We start from the raw sequence: 20,182 nt of genomic DNA on the forward strand, positions 1-20,182 counted from the left end.
TGGACTGACAAGGTAGGAGTGTCTAATAGAGTGGACAGTGAGTGGACACAGTGTTTAAAAACTCCAGCAGCACTGCTGTGTCTCATCCACTCGTACCAGCGCAACACACACTAACACACCACCACCACGTCAGTGTCACTGCTGAGAATGATCCACCACCCAAATAGTACCTGCTCTGTGAGGGTCCATGGGGGTCCTGACCATTGAAGAACAGGGTAAAAGGGGGCTAACATAGTATGCAGAGAAACAGATGGACTACAGTCTGTAACTGTAGAACTACAAAGTGCTCCTATATAGTAAGTGGAGCTGATAAAATGGACAATGAGTGTAGAAAATCTCCTGTTGTACTGAAGTCAACTTTGGACCTGAATTTTCTGGCTACATAAGAAAACCTGCTTGGGGAAAATCACCCATGATCAAGCTTCCAGTGCCCAAAACACAGGCTGAATACCTTCTGCAGACTCCATTTAATTCATTACAAGACTTACTGTTCAAACATACTTACAGATCATAATATCTCTCAGCGATCTGGTCAAGAGTTCAGACAATGTTATGGACGGTGGTAAAAACAGTAAATAATGAATTAACAAAAAAAAAGAACATCTGACTCACACAAACATAGTAGAACCGATGCTCTAAAGATGTCAGTTCCGTCAAAAATTGTTGCTAATGTCGCTAATGATGAATGAAAGTGAATAGCCACTAATCAGCACTGGTGTCATGCTAACTGGTGGCTGTTCACATCTATTTCTTGGACGTTTAAAAAGGACCTATTTGAACTTTCTTGGGTATTACCGAAACTCAAAATGATGTCATTTGAGGCCAATTTCATCACTTACAAATCATATGCAATTTGCATTGAAAACATTGCACCCTTAAAAATAAAAGCCAGGAGACCTGTTTGTCTCAATGGTCACCATCGATTGGTTCAAACTAAAGCTAACTCACAGGAACCAACCAAGCAATCCAGAAGACCTCAATAATAGACGTCAAGTTGTATTAAATCTGGGTTTAGGACTCAAATCTACAGAAAGGTGGCTGGAGGTTTGGTAACCAAGGTAACAAGATTGACTTACAGGTCCCTGATTTATACTGATGGTAAACAGTCCCATTAAGTTAGCTGAATGAAAAACTTATATGAGCTGAACATGCACAAAAATAGGACACACTAAAAAAATAATAATACAAAATACAACTAAAAGTGTATATAAAACAACTTTAGACACTTTGTTCATTCCAGCTGTGATAACAGACGGGCAGCATGGGTTGGTATGACAGTCTGTACAGTCTAGTGCAGCTTCCATTGTGTAGCAGCAACAATTACAGCTCACTGGGTTCTACAGTCCTGGATTACCTGGATCTGGAGTAAGGTAGAACAAAACAGTGGACAAGGGGGGTCCTCAAAAGCAAGACTGAAAACTTCTTATGGGGGTTTAATGGACTTCTTCCCCCCAAAAACGGTTCTTCCTGTTTGTTACTGTGTCATTCAAGAGTTTTCTCAGAGGACGATCCATGTGCCTCTGTCGCTGTCAGCAAGTACTTGAAGAGAAGTGCCTACAAAATAAAATACGGAACACAGTGTTAATCCAGATCTTCTACTTTGTATCTACGCTTTGTATCTGGCCGCTCTATCCGAAATCCCTACGCCAGAGGTCGGCAACCCGAATGTTAAGAAGAGCCTATTTGTCCTTTCAACAAAAATCAAACCACCTTGGGAGCCACATTTTATGTCCATTTCACCATTTTGGCTGTAAATATGTCTCAGTATGCGCTGATGTCCTAGTATAGGATAAAAATATAATATAAATTAAAACGCAGACTTTTCTCTGCTTTCCTCCCATCTCCAGCAGGAAACTTTTCCTCAAAAGTGAAACAGTTTCTTGTAAAATGTCTCTCAATGGTTGACTTTTTACGAGGCTGAAGTCGCTTCTCATTCACCAGCTTCTCGTTCAAATTTTCCCGTTCCACCTTAAATGGTGCTGCATTTACATTCTGGCACCTCAGGCACCATTTAAGGTGGAACGGGAAAATTTGAATGAGAAACTGACTTCAGCTTCGCAACTTTTTAGTTTGACAGCTTCTCGTTGCAGATTAAATGCATCAGGAAACCAGCTGGAGAGATTATAAATGCAAATAAGTCCATTCGTCTCTGTATTATCGATGTTCGTCTTAAATCTTTCGTTAGCTACTAGATAAGCAAGACTGTTGTCTGCGCTGCTGTATGACCAGCTGTCTGACCAGCTGTCTGCATGCCAACCTTCATAGTTTAAAGGTCGGTGAATTAGCAGTTACATTAACTCCAGTGTTTAATATTTAAGTGTAAAGGAGGATTTTTTATTTTTACCTAAAAAGCTAATTCTGCTGTGGAGCCACAACAGGGCACTAAAAGAGCCACATGTGACCCCCGGACAACCCTATAGGTGAACTTTGTGGGCTGTAAAACTTTATCCTTCCCCTTTACCCCATTGATCAATGGTCAGGACCCTATCAAGACCACCTCTGACCAGAAATAACTTGGGTGACGGTCTAATTCTCAGCACAGCAGTTAAACCGACATGCTACTGTGTGGGGCTGGTGTGAGTGTATCAGACACAGCTGTGTTTCTGGGTGTTTACACACATCAGTGTCACTGCTAAACTGAGTGGACCACCACCCAAAAAATTCAACCAGGAGCAGCTCTGTGGTCTCTGCACACCAGTAAGGTGGAGCTACAAGGGAGGGGTTTCTGATACTGTGGTCAGTAAGTACTTGCTATGGTTACTCAAACATGTTTTTCTTCAAAGTTATCTGATTTAAGGTTATACATAAATACACAGTGCAGCGAGAAACTCCCATAAATATCACTACAAGCAATGTTACATGGACAGCATGGGGTGATACACACCTTTGTGCAGGGCTTCATTGGTCATGCGGTTGATGTAGCGAGAGCTACTCTCAGGAACGAGCCACCTCATAACTGTGTTTACACATGATTTTCTGTAAGAACTCCACACACTCCCACTGAGAGAGAGACACACACAACTGTAATCTCCAAAATGAACAACCCAACATAATTCAGTAGAAAAAAAAACAAAAAGTTACGTCAGGCACGTCTTTTAAGAACTTACAGATGTTAACTGACTAAAATTCAGTAATATTCAGAATGAGTCAACTTTAAATACAAAGTAAAAAGAATGCTGCAGGTTTCCCAGAGTGCAACACACACACACACACACACACACACACATATATATATATATTTTTTTTTTTAAGGCGTTTCCTGTCCCCTGTCTTTGGAACTCACTTATTTATAAAAGGTGTGTATTGCAGCCTTAGGTTTTTAGGCTTCTCTCCAGCAGGGGGAGTTTTTAGCACACAAGTAATTTTTTTGTACGTCATTTAAAGGGAAGAAACGAACAAATGTATGTGTTAGCAGCTACAATGAGCGGTGAAGTAGTTTTCAAAAAATGTCGTGTTACTTAGTATTATTATATATGATTAAATCATTTTGAAAAGTACACATGTCTCTAACCTACATTATGGTATGACAAAATTATAACAGAAAAAGAACTGCAACAAGAATCCTGGCACCCTGAATTCTGAGGTGCCTAGAGATTCCTATCTCTAGTAACTTGAGCGCAACCTGGGCTACAGGTGTAATAATGATAATAATAAAAATAAAAATAAGAATAACTGTAGTAAGAAAGATTGGTGTAATTAATGGTAATCCTTTCTAACTTCAGAACAGCTCACCTTGTTTGACCTTTGACCTCTGTGAGGTCACCGACACCCACAGTACAGCAGGCCCCCGTATTCAGATCCCAGCTGACCTGCAGACTGGAATGATACGATTTAGGCCTGCAAACACACAAATTCACAAACATTTAGTGAAAATATCAATTACATTTTAAAAACGTAAAAACACACTCTGGGTGATGAGCCCAGCTGTCAGTGAGTGAAGCTTCATGACGGCTTCTGTGATGCTGGTGAAGATGAAGCTGAACCCTCTGGGCGTTCGTTCATAGTTAGAACTGTTCACCTCTGGATGATCCACATGAAGCAGCGTGACACATTGTTCTTTTGCACATGTGGGTCAGTTTAGGAGCTGATCTGTTCAGACTGATATCATATACAGATCACATTTAAAAGACAATGTGAACAGGCAAACAAAAAATTGGATTTCGTGAGAAAATCTGATTTGGGCCACTTTTAGCTGCTGTGTGAACGTAGCCAAAGACTCCCTGAAGTGTTAAAGGCTGATAGCCTTTACCCTCCTAGTGCTGGTGTTGTGTGATTGGGCGAGACCAAACTAGTGGGTGGAATTGGACATGACGAAATTGGGGAGAAAATTTTTAAAAAGCCAAAAAAACACAAGAAAAAAAAAAAAACATGAATATAGTTCTACCAGGCCAATATTACCACTATTCATTCACTGCTACTCAAACTGTTTGAATGCATGTGCACTGACTGATGCAGGAAAACAAAGGGAACAGCTTTTGATCACTATTTCTGATTTGCATTACCGCTAAAATAATTTGCCAAGTCTTAGATTTGACACTTTTTTTTAGGCCAATTTAATCTTTGTTTTTTTTTTTTTTGGTCAAAACAAAAAGTGCCATATTCAGTGCATCCCTACTCTAAATAACAGATTTTATTTTACTTGTCTATTTTTAACGTCAATATAAGCTCCTCAGTAAAGATGTGTGAATAACGTGTAATGTATGGTTATAGACTATAAATGTGTAGTGACTGTCTAGGCTGGCTGGGCATGGCAGACCAACAGTGCATTCACATCTCTCACACTGTGTGTCCTTCACTCAATGTGCGTATATACTGTATATGTGTGTGTAGGCTCGTACCTGCTGTGTTCCTCCTCACAGTTGGAGAAGGCCAGCAGCAGAAGACCAATGTTTATCACCACTATATTCGTCTCCGGGCAAACCTGTCGTCATAGAAACAAATCTCAACACAGCACGTGAACAGTTGCCATGGCGATACACTTAAAACACAAGATATGCAAATGCGCTGAAATGTCAGTCAGAACAGTGCGGCACTGAGGCAGTTCAGGAAACTACATTTAAATTCTACATGGAGACAGAACATATAGAAACATGAGCACAGACACCAGCATCAGGTGCATACATGTATATAGTAATGTACACTGATCAGGCATAACATTATGACCACTTCCTTGTTTCTGCGCTCATTGTCCATTTTATCAGCTCCACTTACTATATAGGAGCACTTTGTAGTTCTACAGTTACAGACTGTAGTCCATCTGTTTCTCTGCATACTTTGTTAGCCCCCTTTTACCCTTCAGTGGTCAGGACCCCCATGGACCCTTATAGAGCAGGTACTATTTGGGTGGTGGATCATTCTCAGCACTGCAGTAACACTGACGTGGTGGTGGTGTGTTAGTGTGTGTTGCGCTGGTCTGAGTGGATGAGACAGCAGTGCTGCTCACACACACACACACACACACACACACACACACACACACACACACATACATACACACACACACATGCATACAAACACACACGTTTGTTTTTGATTTTGGACGTCACAATGATAGCATCGTTAAATCACCCAAGCTTTAGAGACACACACCTCTAGGATGACAACATCATAGTCGCTGAAAGAGCAGAACTGTGAGGCCCACTCGGCATCGTTCCTGATGACCTCGTTAATCAGATACTCAAAATCCAGAGTTAACTGCTCTACGCACACACACTGGAGAGAGAGAGAGAGAGAGAGAGCGCGAGAGAGAGAGAGCGAGAGCGAGAGAGAGAGCAAGAGAGAGAGAGAGAGAGGAAGCGAGCGAGAGAGAGACCATTTTAACAATTACTTCATGTAGCTGCGTTTAGGAACTGTGCCAATTCCCAAGAAACAGCGATCAGCTGATAAACAATAATAGCTGAAAGTAGTGCAGTTTTACAAAAATAGCACACCACATTTCACATTTCAATACTGGAAAGCAGCCTGAGAACATTTCACACAGCTTAAAAAAAGAAAAGCATACTTTATCAAATGTCATTTGAACATTATTCCACATCATGGAAAACCAAATTTCCTTCATTTTTTAAAAGAATAATCCTGATGACATTCTTGGTTTAGTTATGTGATGTCAAGTCAACTGCGAAGCCCAGGTTTTGAGTCAGAGCAGAGCAACTGAGTCAGAATGAGCATCGGTAGTTGACAGAATAACTGATTATAGAAGTAAATGTTAGTCACAGCCCTGATAGGAACACACCTGTCCGGTGTAATGTCCCGTCACCAGCTGCAGGTTTCGTCCCTTCAGGTCCGAGACGGTGAAAGGCAGCTGAACCTTATCGTCCTCTTCTTCTGAGAGAGAGAGTCAGAAAGAGAAGTAAAGAGACATTAGTTCATTATTCTATGCTTACTGTGTTCTTTCACATCTAAACTAGTAAAAATGTCTTATGACAAATTATTGTCAAAACACACTCTCCTTAGGATCCTGTCTCGTCAATCGTGCATACCGACATCAAAGGCACAAACTGACATCCACATGAAAAGATCAAAAAATACACAGACATCCACCTGAAAAGACTATAAAACATACAAAAAAGTTGCATAACAACAACAAAGCACTCAGCTGTATTACCCTGTGAACAATACAGTGCTTGATACCAGCACTGCCTTCAAAATACTACAGATTCTTGTGAGATTGCACTTTTCATTATGTACATTATCAAATCCAAATTGCTACCCAAACATCGCATGTACGTTTGGCGATGTGGAGACGTCTCCAGTGGAAATGTGTAATTGCATGCAACATGCGGAACAATATTTTGTAACGTGGGTTGCGCTTCAGACCCCTTAACCAAGTGGATGAATCTGATTACTGCGAGCACATTTAAAATATTCCCAGAAAACTCAGTCAAAACCTGGTGTCTTCTGAGGATGTGAGAGAATTATCTACTACAGTCATCATATCTTCATTAGTATAGCGTTGATTTTGCATTTGAGACCTAAACATTGAGTCAGACCTTCTTTCTGAGCCTGTGCATGTGGCGTTTGGAGTGTTTCTGGAATAAGTAACACTAATTATCAATATTTAATTCAAATGATCAATACTCTTGGTCTGACTAACATGACTAAATGTATTAAATGATGGTTGAAGTTTCAAAAGTATTTTTTTTAAATGCTACCTATACGCTATTCACACAGGTGTGGAACATACACAATAAAAAAAGATACACATCTACATTTTGACATAAAGATGCCTGAGAATTTTAATATGACCATAAAAATTCAGAGCATATTTTAGCAAAATTATTTTAAAGGGCCCACATTATGGAAATTTTCTTCACTTCTGTAAGTGTTAAACAACACTGAAGTTTGAAAAATGTGCTGTTTACTTCCTGGTCCACATGTGGAAAATAAGATGAAAAACAGCCCATTTGAATTATTTTTGTGATGACATGAATATCAGACCTGCTTTTTTAAAAAGCCACAATACAGGGCAGACAATTAGAACAGAGATCATTTACATACATCAATCTTAAAGGCACAGAAACACAAAGCACAAACAGCCTGTTTAATTCTAAGGAACAAAGAGAGGCTGTAAAACGGTCACTGAAAACTGGATGGTGACTGTTTTTGGCACATAAACATCTTAAACATCTTAAACGCACCTCTGAGAAAAAACAAAGACAAGAATCATTCAGGATTTGGACCCAATTGTCTGTTATGATATTCCAAAACTGGTGCTGTTTAACTGCCATCCTCATGCTGGGTTTTTGTGTTTTGGAAAAAACCTTTGTTCCATGTCTCATCGCGGTACGCCACCAACGGCAGCATGCAGCCAAGGAGATGTTGCCATGGTGACAGTATCAACAGTGAAAACAGGGGATTTTCAAAGGAGAGCTTCAGCTGTGTTGGCTGTTTATTTAACGTGGGGGGAAAAAAACAGCAGGAAGTTCAGTACTGGTTTGTTTTTGCTGTATTACACTGTGTTGTCTGGACTTCAATGACACACTCGGGGTTCATGGCTGCTTTAAAACAACTTCCTGTTTATTCCACTTGCCTAGAAACACCAAAACTTGGAAAAATGTAACTCCTGATGGAGTGTTTCACTGACCACTGCAGTACGCTGCTGTCACTGGCAACACTTTCCGTTGCTGTTCCATTGAAAACAACGGAACATACAGTTTAACCTACTGCCAACATGTAATCACAGGATTAGATCAATGAATCTCGATGCACTGATGCCTTTCTACACCCGCTGCGTGTGCGTCTTACCGCTCTCCTGCTCTGATGACGCTGACTGCTGGAGTCTGTATCTGAGCCGCGTGTAATTCACATATCCAGGCTCTGATGAGGATGACGATGAAGCACGAGGTGACAACGAGGAGGCTGAGGAAGTGGACGCTGGAGACATGACTGTGTTAGCGTCTTCCTGCTCCGTGGACAACGACGTACTCTGGTTCCCACTTGAAGTGGACGGCCCTGGGAGGCTCACTTTATCGTCCTCTGTTTGGTGAGAGTGGGCGATATGGCAGAAATACAACATTACAACGTATAACCACATTTAACCCTTTTGTAGTGTTGGTGTTTTTGTTACTCAGTGGTAACAATTTATGTAAAAATATCAGATATTTAAAGTATCACAAGTGGTCAGGGTAGGATTCTCCTTTAGCAGCTGTAGCCAGTCAGCAGCCTGTCCATGTTGTCTGCCCTCACACACACACACACACACACACACACACACACACACACACACACACACAGCAGGCCATGTAGGAGGAGAACAGAGTGAAGGGAAACAGCGCCTCCACACTTTTACTCCCCGCGGGTTCACCCAACACCATATGTGTAACATAAATGTGTGGGGGGTGAACAGAGTGAAGACACTAAAAATGTGTTATTTTATATGTTCTTCACAGAAAATGAGCAAAGGCCAAGGAATCTTGAGGTTGAAATAATAATAAACCGCATCATTTTTTCTTTTGGTAAACATTGAAAATGGGTCACAGAGACCTGAACACCACACAAGGGTTAATTATACACACAATTTTCAAAGTACTCTCAAAACTTAGGGTGCAAATGCTGTCACGACATCAGTTCTCTTAAGGGGAATGTCTTCAGTTAGACAACTGTAAGAACATGCTCCCATTTCTCCGGGGAAAATGAATGCAGTGCACATTTTAAAAAGATACACAACTGGACCTTATGGGCACATTTACACTGCTTGTACTACGGGGTAATAAAATGTACCTGGACAGCATCCTTTTTCTGACCCTTTTCCCTCAGAAGAAACAGGAGGAAAAATAAGAAATATTGGTATTGTCATAGAGGACTGGACAGGTGTCCAATCAGCTGCTTGTTAGTATGTGGTTTACATAGCTACTGTACACTTGAGGCTCTTCGCAAGATCTTTATAACTGGTTTAAATTTGTCTGTTTTAAAATGTTATATACAGCTGCTGAGTGTTGTAGAACAAAACAGTGAGTAGTCGACAATTACTGATGACTGAGAACTTGAAGAGAGGAGAATTCCCACTCTGTAATGTCTTCTGGGTTTCTCAAACACTAGAGGGCGCTCCCGAGCGAGTTCAAAATGAATGGGTTTATATGGAGCATTTGAGCAAAATCATAGTTTATAAATGCTTAAACATTTTTAATATAAAACAATGCAATCATTTCCTGAACACAGAACAGCATAAAACATTTTAACACTGCTGTTATATTTTTAAGAGCTTTTAAACTCGAGTTATAGGAGTTTAAAACGGTACGTCCATGACGTCTGTGAGCGCCAACAGCCAATGAGCTGCTCCGCTCACCAATCAATCAGCACTCAGCAGCAGTAATGCCCGCCTTCTGCTGCCCAAAACCCGTTTTCTGTAGAAAAAAGGAAATACATAGGCAAGGTTTCTTTGCTTTTTTAGTGAAATACATCCTTCTACTTTCTAAAATTAAAGGAAAGCTCTGGGCGAGTGATTAGAAAACTATGTTTTTAGCTGTTTAGCCCCATTCACCCCCATTCATTGAGGACTCGCTTGCGGACGCCCTCTGCTGTTTAACAGCCCTGTTTTTGATATAACGGGGGAAATAGGAAGTGGCCAGGCTCCTCATAAACCAGCTCTGCTGACACCCAAGATATACTCATAAAAGAGTACTGTGGTGTAATTTATCACAGCAACGATAACCTATTATTGTGCTACCTGTCCTACTGTTTTAACCTTTTTTTCTTCACCTTTCTCTCTTGTTCTTCGCTCTGCTTCTCCAGAGGGCCTGTGTGAGCCTTGGTCTTTCACCTCTGCCTTCTCCTTTCCATCGTTTTCTCTTCTGCACCGCTCACTCTCTCCCTCCGTCCCAGCTGCCTGCGCCCGGCGGAAAATGTCCGCTGCAAACTCTCGCGCCCTCACGGCGGCCTGAGAGCGGCTGGGTGAGAGCGGTGTGGGGTGGGGATTGGCCTGTCTGCGGTCAGGTGACCCATGAGAGGAGGAAGATGAGGATGAAGATGAAGGGCTGGGTGGATGAAGAGAGGAGGAAGAATGAGCCTCCCTCTTCCTGTACAAGATTTGATTATTCTGCCCATCCATCTCCTGCTTCTCTCCTGAGAGAGAGAGAGAGAGAGAGAGAGAGAGAATCTTTAGAGAAAAACATATTGTATATGAAATTACTATATGTCCAAATGTTTCCAGATACAAGTGTTAAAACAAAAAGCACTGACAGCAGAACAGACAAGCTTAGGGTCACCATATGCGATCCATACACAGCCAGAGGGGAGAAACCTCCCTGGTGGTGCTTGCAGTGATAAAGCTCCAAATAAGCCTTGTGTTACTCTGCAAAGGAGATGTGCTCTTTGGAGTGACCAAGCACACTCACTGAGTTCCTCTGGGATCAGTTGGAGCAATAAATCTCCATTCAACACCTTTGGGAATAGCTGGAGACACAAAGCTCCACTGGATATTTCTGGTACGGAATGGACTGATTAGGCTCTGTTGATGAACATCTTTGTGAAAATTATGCACATGCATAGAGAACTATTTAGTGCAGACGTTACCATGACAACGTACATCACGTGAGTCCAGTCAGTGTGAGATGAGCTGCAGTTCGTTACCTGAGTTTTCAGCTGAAGCGCTTGTGTTTTTAATGACTTTAAAATGATGTCAGACTCAGGAAAACGTGCTTCACATGTCCACATGGCCGAGAGGAAGACGTCGTGTTCTGAGACACATAAGCTGGACGTCCGTCCCACCGCCGTCTTTTTAAGATCAGAGCATAAACTTCGTCTCCTCTGCAGACCAGTTTCTGCTCCGCCATGTTGAACAGTATAAACTTTCACTATGATACGACGAACATGAACAGAACTTACTTAAACTTTCCGATAGGGAAAGTAATCAGATACAGGTGTTTACACGGCTATTATTCTTCTATTTAACGGATTATTTACAGGATTACTCACCTCGTTAAATCAGATAGAAACTGTATTCTGAATAGGTTCAATTGGACTAGTCTATTCTGATTGAGGTGTTTACATGGACGTTTTCTATTGCAGTTGAGCTATAAGTCGGTTCATGCATCAGGCTGCTTATAAACGTGGCTAGTGGTATGAACTGAAATGAAGAAGTTCCACTGGAATGAGATGGAGTGATGAGTCGCAGTGAACACCTCTGGGATAAGTTTGAGTGATAAAGCTCCAATGAATTCCTGAGGGAAGGAGAGAGTGATGAAGTTTGCTCAAAAGCTTTTGTGATGAGCTGAAGCTCCACTTGAACATCGCTGGGTTGAGCTGGAGCGACAAAGCTCCTCTGAATGCCCCTGGAATGCCTTGGAAACTGCTTTGACGACACTCCACTGAACTGAAGGCAACTGGATAATTTGCAATGACAAAGCTCCACTGAACACCTCTGGGAAGATGAAGCTCAACTGAACATGTTTTGGAAGAGATGGAATCACAGTTTCACTAAACACTTTCAACTGAACAGAATCAAACCCCAGAACAAAATGTTTCAACATCTGGTGTAAAGCCTTCCCAAAAGAGTAGAGGCTGTTTCTGCAGCAAAGGGGCAACAAACTCCCTATGATTTCAGAGGAAACCCTAAATAAGCAAGCATCTGGACTACTTTTGGACATACTGCAGTTTCTTTTAGGCTTTCCTTTTACACAGATAAAGACATTCACAAATACAGACATAAAATTGGACAGAGAGAGCAAGACGCACAGACAGAGCTCCTCACCAGAGCAGAGGGAGATGGCACAGGCCACCAGTGAGTAGCTGGTGTTAAGAAGGATGACCTGATCCTTCTTCAGTTGTAGAGCTGGCTGGAAGGTGGGGAACGGATAGACCACCTGATAACGCGCATTCAGTACATAACCGTGCTCCAGACACTCTCCTCCTGGGTGGAGGGAGAGAGGGAGAGAGAGAGAGAGAGAGAGAGAGAGAGAGAGAGAGATATCAATACCACATCTGCATGTACAGTAGCTGGGGGTGGGCAATATGACAGTATTTTATCATGACTATGAAAAATTGTGTCACAATATGGTGTTCTGAGCTTATCTTGGATATCGTAAGTGCCTAAAGAACACTGACCAACTTCATATTTCATTTCACAGAGAGCATAATTAGTCCTGTTTAGTTTCATTTATTGCAGTATTTTGTGAAACACTGAATAAAAATCATCATAGCTGTATGTTTTCTATAGTATTTTTTATATGTGGCACTACAAAGGCTTTTTTGTCTTAGCAAATCTCAGAAAATCTCAATATCGTCACATGTCATGTATTGTGAAAATATCCTGAAGTATTGTGAATATCATGTATTTTTGCCATATTATCCAAACCTAGAAGTACCATATGAGTACCTGTGCGTATAGTAGATGCAGTAGGTACAGGGCAGCACTGCTGGCAGGGCTTGGCAGGAGGCATGGAGGCGATGGTGATGTAAATGTCTCTGTTATTCTCATCACTCATCATCATGTTCATCAAAGCTGAACTGCTGCTGCGTGTACTGATTCACACAAAGAGAAAAAATAATAATTAAATAAATTAACAGAGGAACCAATATATTTGCAATATGATCAAATATTCTAAAAACAAACAACAAAGAGCTGTATTCATCCATCTTTACAGAATCAGATGAGTTCCAGCTCAGTGGTCTGCACATGCATAATAATTCACGGTTTTAATGCTCTTGAATTACTACTGTTTCTGAGTCTAAACACTGTTAACAATTTTAATATGACTTCAAGAAAAAAGTTACAATGCTTGAAACCACTGATTTAGTTGGGCACCTAGCAGAGAATCTAAGAGGTTCTCACTTGAAGCCGAAAATGACGATCTTAGAGTGGTCATTGTGCCATTCGCACACAGTCAGATACAGTTCACTGTAGATATCTTCACCTGCAAACAAACGTACATGGTGCACCTGAAAAGAGATCGAGACACAGAAACAGACAAAGAGAGCCATCAAATATTGGATATTAAAACCTTTTTTAGACTGTAATATGAATACTAACTGTATTAATAGCTTTAATTTATTACAATCTAATATTAAGAAGCACACTAGTGTGTTTGGTCACATCATCTATGAATGTAGAGTATGGACTGACCTGGTGGACAGGTCAATGACACTCTGTCCCTGTTAGGGACCATTACCTGTTTGAGGCGGCTGTGCAGGTTGAACTCCCACCAGTACAGGTGGTATGTGTAGAAGGAGAAATCGTCATCCTCGCCACAGTCGCTGGTGTAGGACAAAACGTAGCGCCCGCACTTCGTAAAGCCTAAGAAGATGTGACTGAAACGGGGACACAATATGGTGAGGTCAATAAGCATGTCCTGGTTGCATATGCCCTCTAGTCAGTTCCTGTAGTGGAGAGTGGACACCTACCCATAAATGATTAAAAAGAAATTCTACCAACTGTTCACAATTACTGCATAACAAATTAGGTGGTTGATATGAAATGCTGTTGTAAAGAAACACTATATCACCAAAAGTATTCGCTCGTCTGCCTTCACACGCATATGAACTTGAGTGAAATCCCATTCTTAATCCATAGGGTTTAATATGATGTCAGCCCACCCTTTGCAGCTATACCAGCTTCAACTCTTCTGGGAAGGCTTTCCACAAGGTTTAGGAGTGTGTTTATGGGAATTTTTCTTCCAGAAGCGCATTTGTGAGGTCTGACGCTGATGTTTGACGAGAAGTCCTGGCTCACAGTCTCCGCTCTAATTCATCCCAAAGGTGTTCTGTTGGGTTGAGGTCAGGACTCTGTGCAGGCCAGTCAAGTTCTTTCACACCAAACTCGCTCATCCATGTCTTTATGGACCTTGCTTTGTGCACTGGTGCACAGTCATGTTGGAACAGGAAGGGGCCGTCCCCAAGCTGTTCCCACCAAGTTGGGAGCGTGAAATTGTCCAAAATCTCTTGGTCTGCTGAAGCATTAAGAGTTCCTTTCATTGGAACTAAGGGGCCGAGCTCAACTCCTGAAAAACAACCCCACACCATAATCCCCCCTCCACCAAACTTTACACTTGGCACAATGCAGTCAGACAAGTACCGTTCTCCTGGCAACCGCCAAACCCAGACTCATCCATCGGATTGCCAGATGGAGAAGCGTGATTCCTCACTCCAGAGAACATGTCTCCACTGCTCTAGAGTCCAGTGGCGGCGCTTTACACCACTGCATTCGACGCTTTGCATTGCGCTTGGTGATGTAAGGCTTGGATGCAGCTGCTCGGCCATGGAAACCCATTCCATGAAGCTCTCTATGCTGTTCTTGAGCTGATCTGAAGGCCACATGAAGTTTGGAGGTCTGTAGCGATTGACTCTGCAGAAAGTTGGTGACCTCTGTGCACTATGAGCCTCAGCATCCTCTGACATTTTACGTGGCCGACCACTTTGCGGCTGAATTGCTGTCGTTCCCAATCGCTTCCACTTTGTTATAATACCACTGACAGTTGACGGTGGAATATTTAGTAGTGAGGAAATATCACGACTGGACTTGTTGCACAGGTGGCATCCTATCACGCTGGAATTCACTGAGCTCAGCAGTCTCCATGCCTAGGTGCTTGGTTTTATACACCTGTAGCCATGGAAGTGATTGGAACACCTGAATTCAATGATTTGGATGAGTGAGTGAATACTTTTGGCAATATAGTGTATTAGCATTAAGCCCTTTTTGGGTGGGATTAGTTTTCCATGGGGAGGTGGGGTGATGCTAGTTTACCTAAGAGAATCTGTAATGTTTATGTTTATGTATATCACACTGGATAAGAATCTTGGTCTAAAGAACAGAGATGGGAGCAGCTACACGATTTACCTGCCGCCTTCACCCCAGAAAAGGTTAGAAAGCATGTTAAAACATTTAATTTAATTTTGTTTACCCTAACCATTTACCCTTCGGCCTGAGTACAGTGTGTCATCAGCTTCGCCATTAACTTGGGGAAAAAACAGTCAATTCACCATATAAAAAAATTTTAATTTTCTGTAATTTTTTCATGTTCTGAGTTGTACATGTAAGACCGGACAGTAACTTTATATATCGGCTTGATTTTAGCCAGAGGGAACAGCGAGGCTGAAGTTGGCTCCTTATTAGGCAGCTTGTTTGAATTTTCCTGTGCCACCTTAAATGGTTCAGCAGTTAGATTACGGCGCTTTAGGCATTATAATAATAACTGATATATCATTTAAGGTGGAACAGAAAAATTCAAACGTGAGGCAAGTGAGAAAGAAGCTGACTTGAGCTTCATCAAAGAACACAAGTAAGTGCTTCTTTGAGCCTCCATACTCAAGAAACTATTTTTCTCATGGAATATGACAGCGTTATACCGGCACATCGATTTGCACAGGACTAACCTAACCTGTGCTTATTTTTAACGGCTCGTTTTACAGAAGGTAAAATGCGCTGAAGGTTTACTGATGCGGGAATGTGCAGTCGGTAAAAACGACTGACATGGTGCCTTTGGACAGGACTACAATCACTGAGAAACGCCAGTGATAACTACATTACCCCACTTCCTAAAGTTAAACTAATCCTGTCTGAATAGAGCTTTAGACACAGAGAAACTTGCAGATCTGTTCACAGCGGTGGTGAAAGGAATCTACAACACAAAAGTTATTACACAAAACAGTAACAAATACCAGAGACATTGCTTTCTTACAATAGTTTTGAAAAGAATTTGGCACAAAACAAAGAAAATGTATTTGTTTTGGATTTACCTCTATTTTACCACAGTCAACATTACATATAAAAACTCAGAAGACACATGTAGGTTCACTGGTGGTTTTGGATAGTAAATAATAGGGGTGAGGGAAAAAATCAATTCTTAGATGCATCGCGATGCAGACGTGGACGATTCTGTATCAATTCACAAAAGCCAAAAATCGAATTTCTAAATATTTAATTGATAACGTAATGTTGACGGAACGCAAAAGGCGGAACTTGGAAGTGGGTAAGTGCAGCGCCCAGACCGGCTCCGCATTAAAGCCAGGTTAGGTCGGGAGTCACAACACAAATGATAAGAAGAGCCATTTTGTCCTTTCAACAAAAAACAAATCACCTTGGGAGCCACAACATTAAATATCTCAGTATGTGCTGATGTCTTAGTATAGGCTAAAAAATATAAACGAAAACGCAGATTTACTCTGCTCTGCTTTAAGCTTCAGCTATAGCCACTTTCCTCTCATCTCCGCCAGAAAACTTTTCCTCAAAAGTTGAATAGTTTCTTGTAAAATGTCCTGTTTTACGAGGATGAAGTCGCTTTTCACTCGCCAGCTTCTTGCTGAACTTGCCCATTCCACCTTAAATTCTGATTGAGGCGCCGAATGTAAATACGGCACCATTTAAGGTGGAACGGGAAAATTAGAAAGAGACTTCAGCTTCGCACCTTTTTAGTTAGTGTTTGACAGTCTCTCGTTGCAGATTTAACGTACCAGGAAACCAACTGCGCTGCTTATAAATGCGAATAAGTCCGTTCATCTCCAAATGTTCGTCTGTCTTTCTCTTTTCCTTTTTCGTTCGCTACCAGCGAGACGAAACCTCGTTGCTACATGAGAAACGCCAGTTCTCAGTCGTTGCGAAACAGGGGCTTTTTCACCCCCACCCCCCACCACGAGACCAAAACCGAAGTTATAAAATCACTAAAGAAAACAGGCAGGACGGCTGTAACGTGCTGCGTGGACATCCATTACCACTGGATCTTATTTCACCGTAACAGCGCATTTTAGCACAGATGAGTGGCAGCAGCATCACATCACTTCCATTTGATTTATTAATAAAAGATATTGGACGTAAATGCATTATGGGTCATTACAAATACTTTGCTTTAAAACTACCAAGACAGTAGGAAAATAGAAATCATGTATAGAAAAAAAAAGATGCATCGAGATGCATCGATAATCGTTTTATAATCGCATCGCAGCCCTCTGAATCGTAATCGAATCGAATCGTGAGGTGCCTAAAGATCCCCACCCCTAGTAAATAAAGTGGCTGTATTTGTGTTGTCGACATTGTGACCCTTGGTTCCCATCACCACCACTGTAAAGAAATCAGAGTCAGTGTGTTTAAATACAATGAATAGTTTCACATCAAACCACTCCGAATGACTTTGTTTAAATCTCAAACACTGAATTTTGCAAAAATTTTGAAATATCTGCAGCCTTTCCATGCTGATATACTGCTTTCTTTATGTATACATAAGGGAATGAAAGGTCCTTCTGTATAGAAGTGGTGTCCCTTAATAAGTGTAAACTTAAAGCAACAGTTGAAATGAAAAATCAAATTGCTCAATTTCCCCCTTCAGGATTCAAGAATTATTATTATTATTTTATTATGTATTATTATTTAAGCCCCCCGTAACCCTGTAAAGGTGTAAGGCGGTGGGGACAGACAGCAGTTTGGCCAGACACATTTCCAAACACTCACCCTGCTCTGAGGAACTCCTCACTGACTATAGTCTTCAGTGGCACACAGACGCGAGGTGGAAGCTTCCGGAAAAGTCGCTGGGACAGTTGGCCGTAGAGCTGCAGAGGGAGAAACAGTGAGAGTGAATACGTAAAGGAATGACAAACCAACTGCACTTTGATAGAAGGAAGTGGGAAATTACAGCCTAACATCCCAAAGCTATTTCTATCTCTACCGGACAGTCTAAACAAATCAATCTTCAGTAAAATATGCTTTTATTACTGAAATCTCAAAATTTAAATCAAGCTGCATATTAACTTTATTAACTACATTAACGCGCTTTAACGTGGTTTTGCTAATCACTGCAATCTCACATTGAGGTTCACTGTGGCCAAATCTCACTCACTGTCCAAGTAATTTTTAGTAACACTATTAATGACAGAGGTTTTGCCTTTTGCTGCTGTATAAAGCGATGTAAAAAGCCTCTTTGCACACTGTGGAAAAGGTGGACAAAATAAAAGCGGTTTAGTTTACAAAATTAAAGACATTAAAGGGGAATTCCACTATTTTCTCAACGATTCTAAATAGTTCAGTCTTTGAGATGTAAACAAAACCATTAAGAGTTGACGTGAAATGGTTTATTGCAGCAAAACTCACTGACTGATTTCTTTACAGTGGTGCTGATGGGAACCAGGGGTCACAATGTCAACAACGCAAATATACCCATTTTATTTACTGTCCAAAACCACCAGTGAACCTACACGAGTCTACTGAGTTTGTATTTGTAATGCTGATGATGGTAAAATAGTAAAACTGAAAATGTGTTTTCTTTGGGGACTATTTTGCCTCACAACGCCCGAATGTATCCCTCCGCCATGAATAGATAATATCTAACAATCTCATGTGATAACTCTCTGTGATAGAGCTTTTAGAGGCATTAGACTCTTCAGACGTCTGGTTCCCATCACCACCACTGTGAACTATTTTGAGTCTGAAAGTTTCTCCAGAACGGATCATTTCACACCAAACCACTCTGAATTACATCTCAATCGTTTAATTATGCAGCATTTTTCTGGAAATTCGGCGGAGTTCCCCTTCAAGTCTGTTCCTCTGAGTCGCTAGCAGGAGTACCAACACACACCACCTGAGGTTTGACCGTTAGACCTGACTGTTCAGCGTCTACCTGACTATGTCTACCTAACCCCTGAGCTGCTGGCTGTGTGAGGCCGTTTCTGTCGCACTGTGAAGCCGCAGGGCTGATCGTGTCGCTCGGTTAGCTCTCGTTAGCTTTTGTCACTGCAGACCGTTTCGGAGGTTTAGCCGTTTCCACAGCGCTGACAGTCCGCTGGTTGATAACTGACCGGTCGCTCTGTTCGCTCTAAGTTACCTTCCCCCGTGTGAGGACTTTGACGACGTGCTCTTTCTGTTTTCGCTGCTGTTTTTGTTTTTGTTTCTGCTCGTCTTTCTCCGATTTCGAGCTGGGCGCCATTTTTGCTTCTTGCCAAAAAAATCCCTCGGCTCCGCCCCGCAGCCCCACCCACCTCCGCCAATGATTGGCTGCTGGCGGAGCTTTACGGCACGCTCATTGGTCCGAACGCTCATCAATCAAATCCGTAACTCGTTCACAATTCCTGATTGGACGCTGCAAAGGTCTGAATATTCATCGACCAATCAGTGTATTGATGTCCACTGAATGTCTGAAAGAATAAATACAATTAAGATTAAATTAAATTAAGAATAAGCAAAAAAGTCACAAAACCACTGTAATGTATACCCGCTAGCTTGTATACTTTCAACGTGGTGATATATATACATTTATTCACACACACACCGATCAGGCAAAACATTATGACCACCTGCTTGTTTCTACACTCATTGTCCATTTTATCAGCTCCACTTACTATGTAGGTGCACTTTGTAGTTCTACAGTTACAGACTGTAGTCCATCTGTTTCTCTGCATACTTTGTTACCCTGTGGTCATAATGTTATGTCTATCTGTGATATATATACTCACACACACAGGTGAGGCCGTAAGTTCTGTTATTGAATGAAAAGCAGAAAAAGCCGACCCCTGAATGGTTCCCTAAGACTAGTTTGAAATGGGCTGTGTCGAGTGTCCTTAGAATTAAACAAAGCCTCCACGAGTTACAGCTGTTTTTAAGTAATGCTCCAGTCCTTCAGGATTGATTGGAATGTGGTTGTCACGTTGTTTGGAAAGTCAACATTTTTTTGGATAATTATTCAGGTTTAGGCTTTTGCAGATAATTTCAGTTCCATGAGGACTGGATGAAAACCAGGACAAGGTACTACCTGGCCGAGCTCCTTGGCTG

General features: G+C 41.5%; 1 protein-coding gene across 2 annotated transcripts; it reads right to left on the bottom strand.

The window, feature by feature from the left end:
• Positions 1–448: 448 nt before the first annotated feature.
• Positions 449–19,379, bottom strand: dcaf15 (DDB1 and CUL4 associated factor 15). Of its 2 annotated transcripts, none has more exons than XM_036557054.1 (14): positions 19,239–19,379; positions 17,873–17,970; positions 13,605–13,743; positions 13,268–13,374; positions 12,812–12,957; positions 12,188–12,346; positions 10,198–10,560; positions 8,245–8,475; positions 6,233–6,321; positions 5,590–5,712; positions 4,839–4,921; positions 3,733–3,837; positions 2,885–3,000; positions 449–1,554 (listed from the first exon to the last, which is right to left on the bottom strand). In XM_036557054.1, the coding sequence occupies exons 1-14, from the start codon at positions 19,338–19,340 to the stop codon at positions 1,499–1,501; spliced, it is 1,917 nt and encodes a 638-aa protein (XP_036412947.1). In that variant the 5' UTR covers positions 19,341–19,379; the 3' UTR covers positions 449–1,498. The 2 variants fall into 2 exon arrangements, with proteins under 2 accessions (XP_036412947.1, XP_036412946.1); XM_036557053.1 differs by having other exon boundaries at positions 6,233–6,324; positions 19,239–19,378.
• Between the last annotated feature and the right edge of the window lie 803 nt (positions 19,380–20,182).

This window comes from Colossoma macropomum, unplaced genomic scaffold (genome assembly GCF_904425465.1).
Source record: "Colossoma macropomum unplaced genomic scaffold, Colossoma_macropomum, whole genome shotgun sequence".
NCBI lineage: Eukaryota > Metazoa > Chordata > Actinopteri > Characiformes > Serrasalmidae > Colossoma > Colossoma macropomum.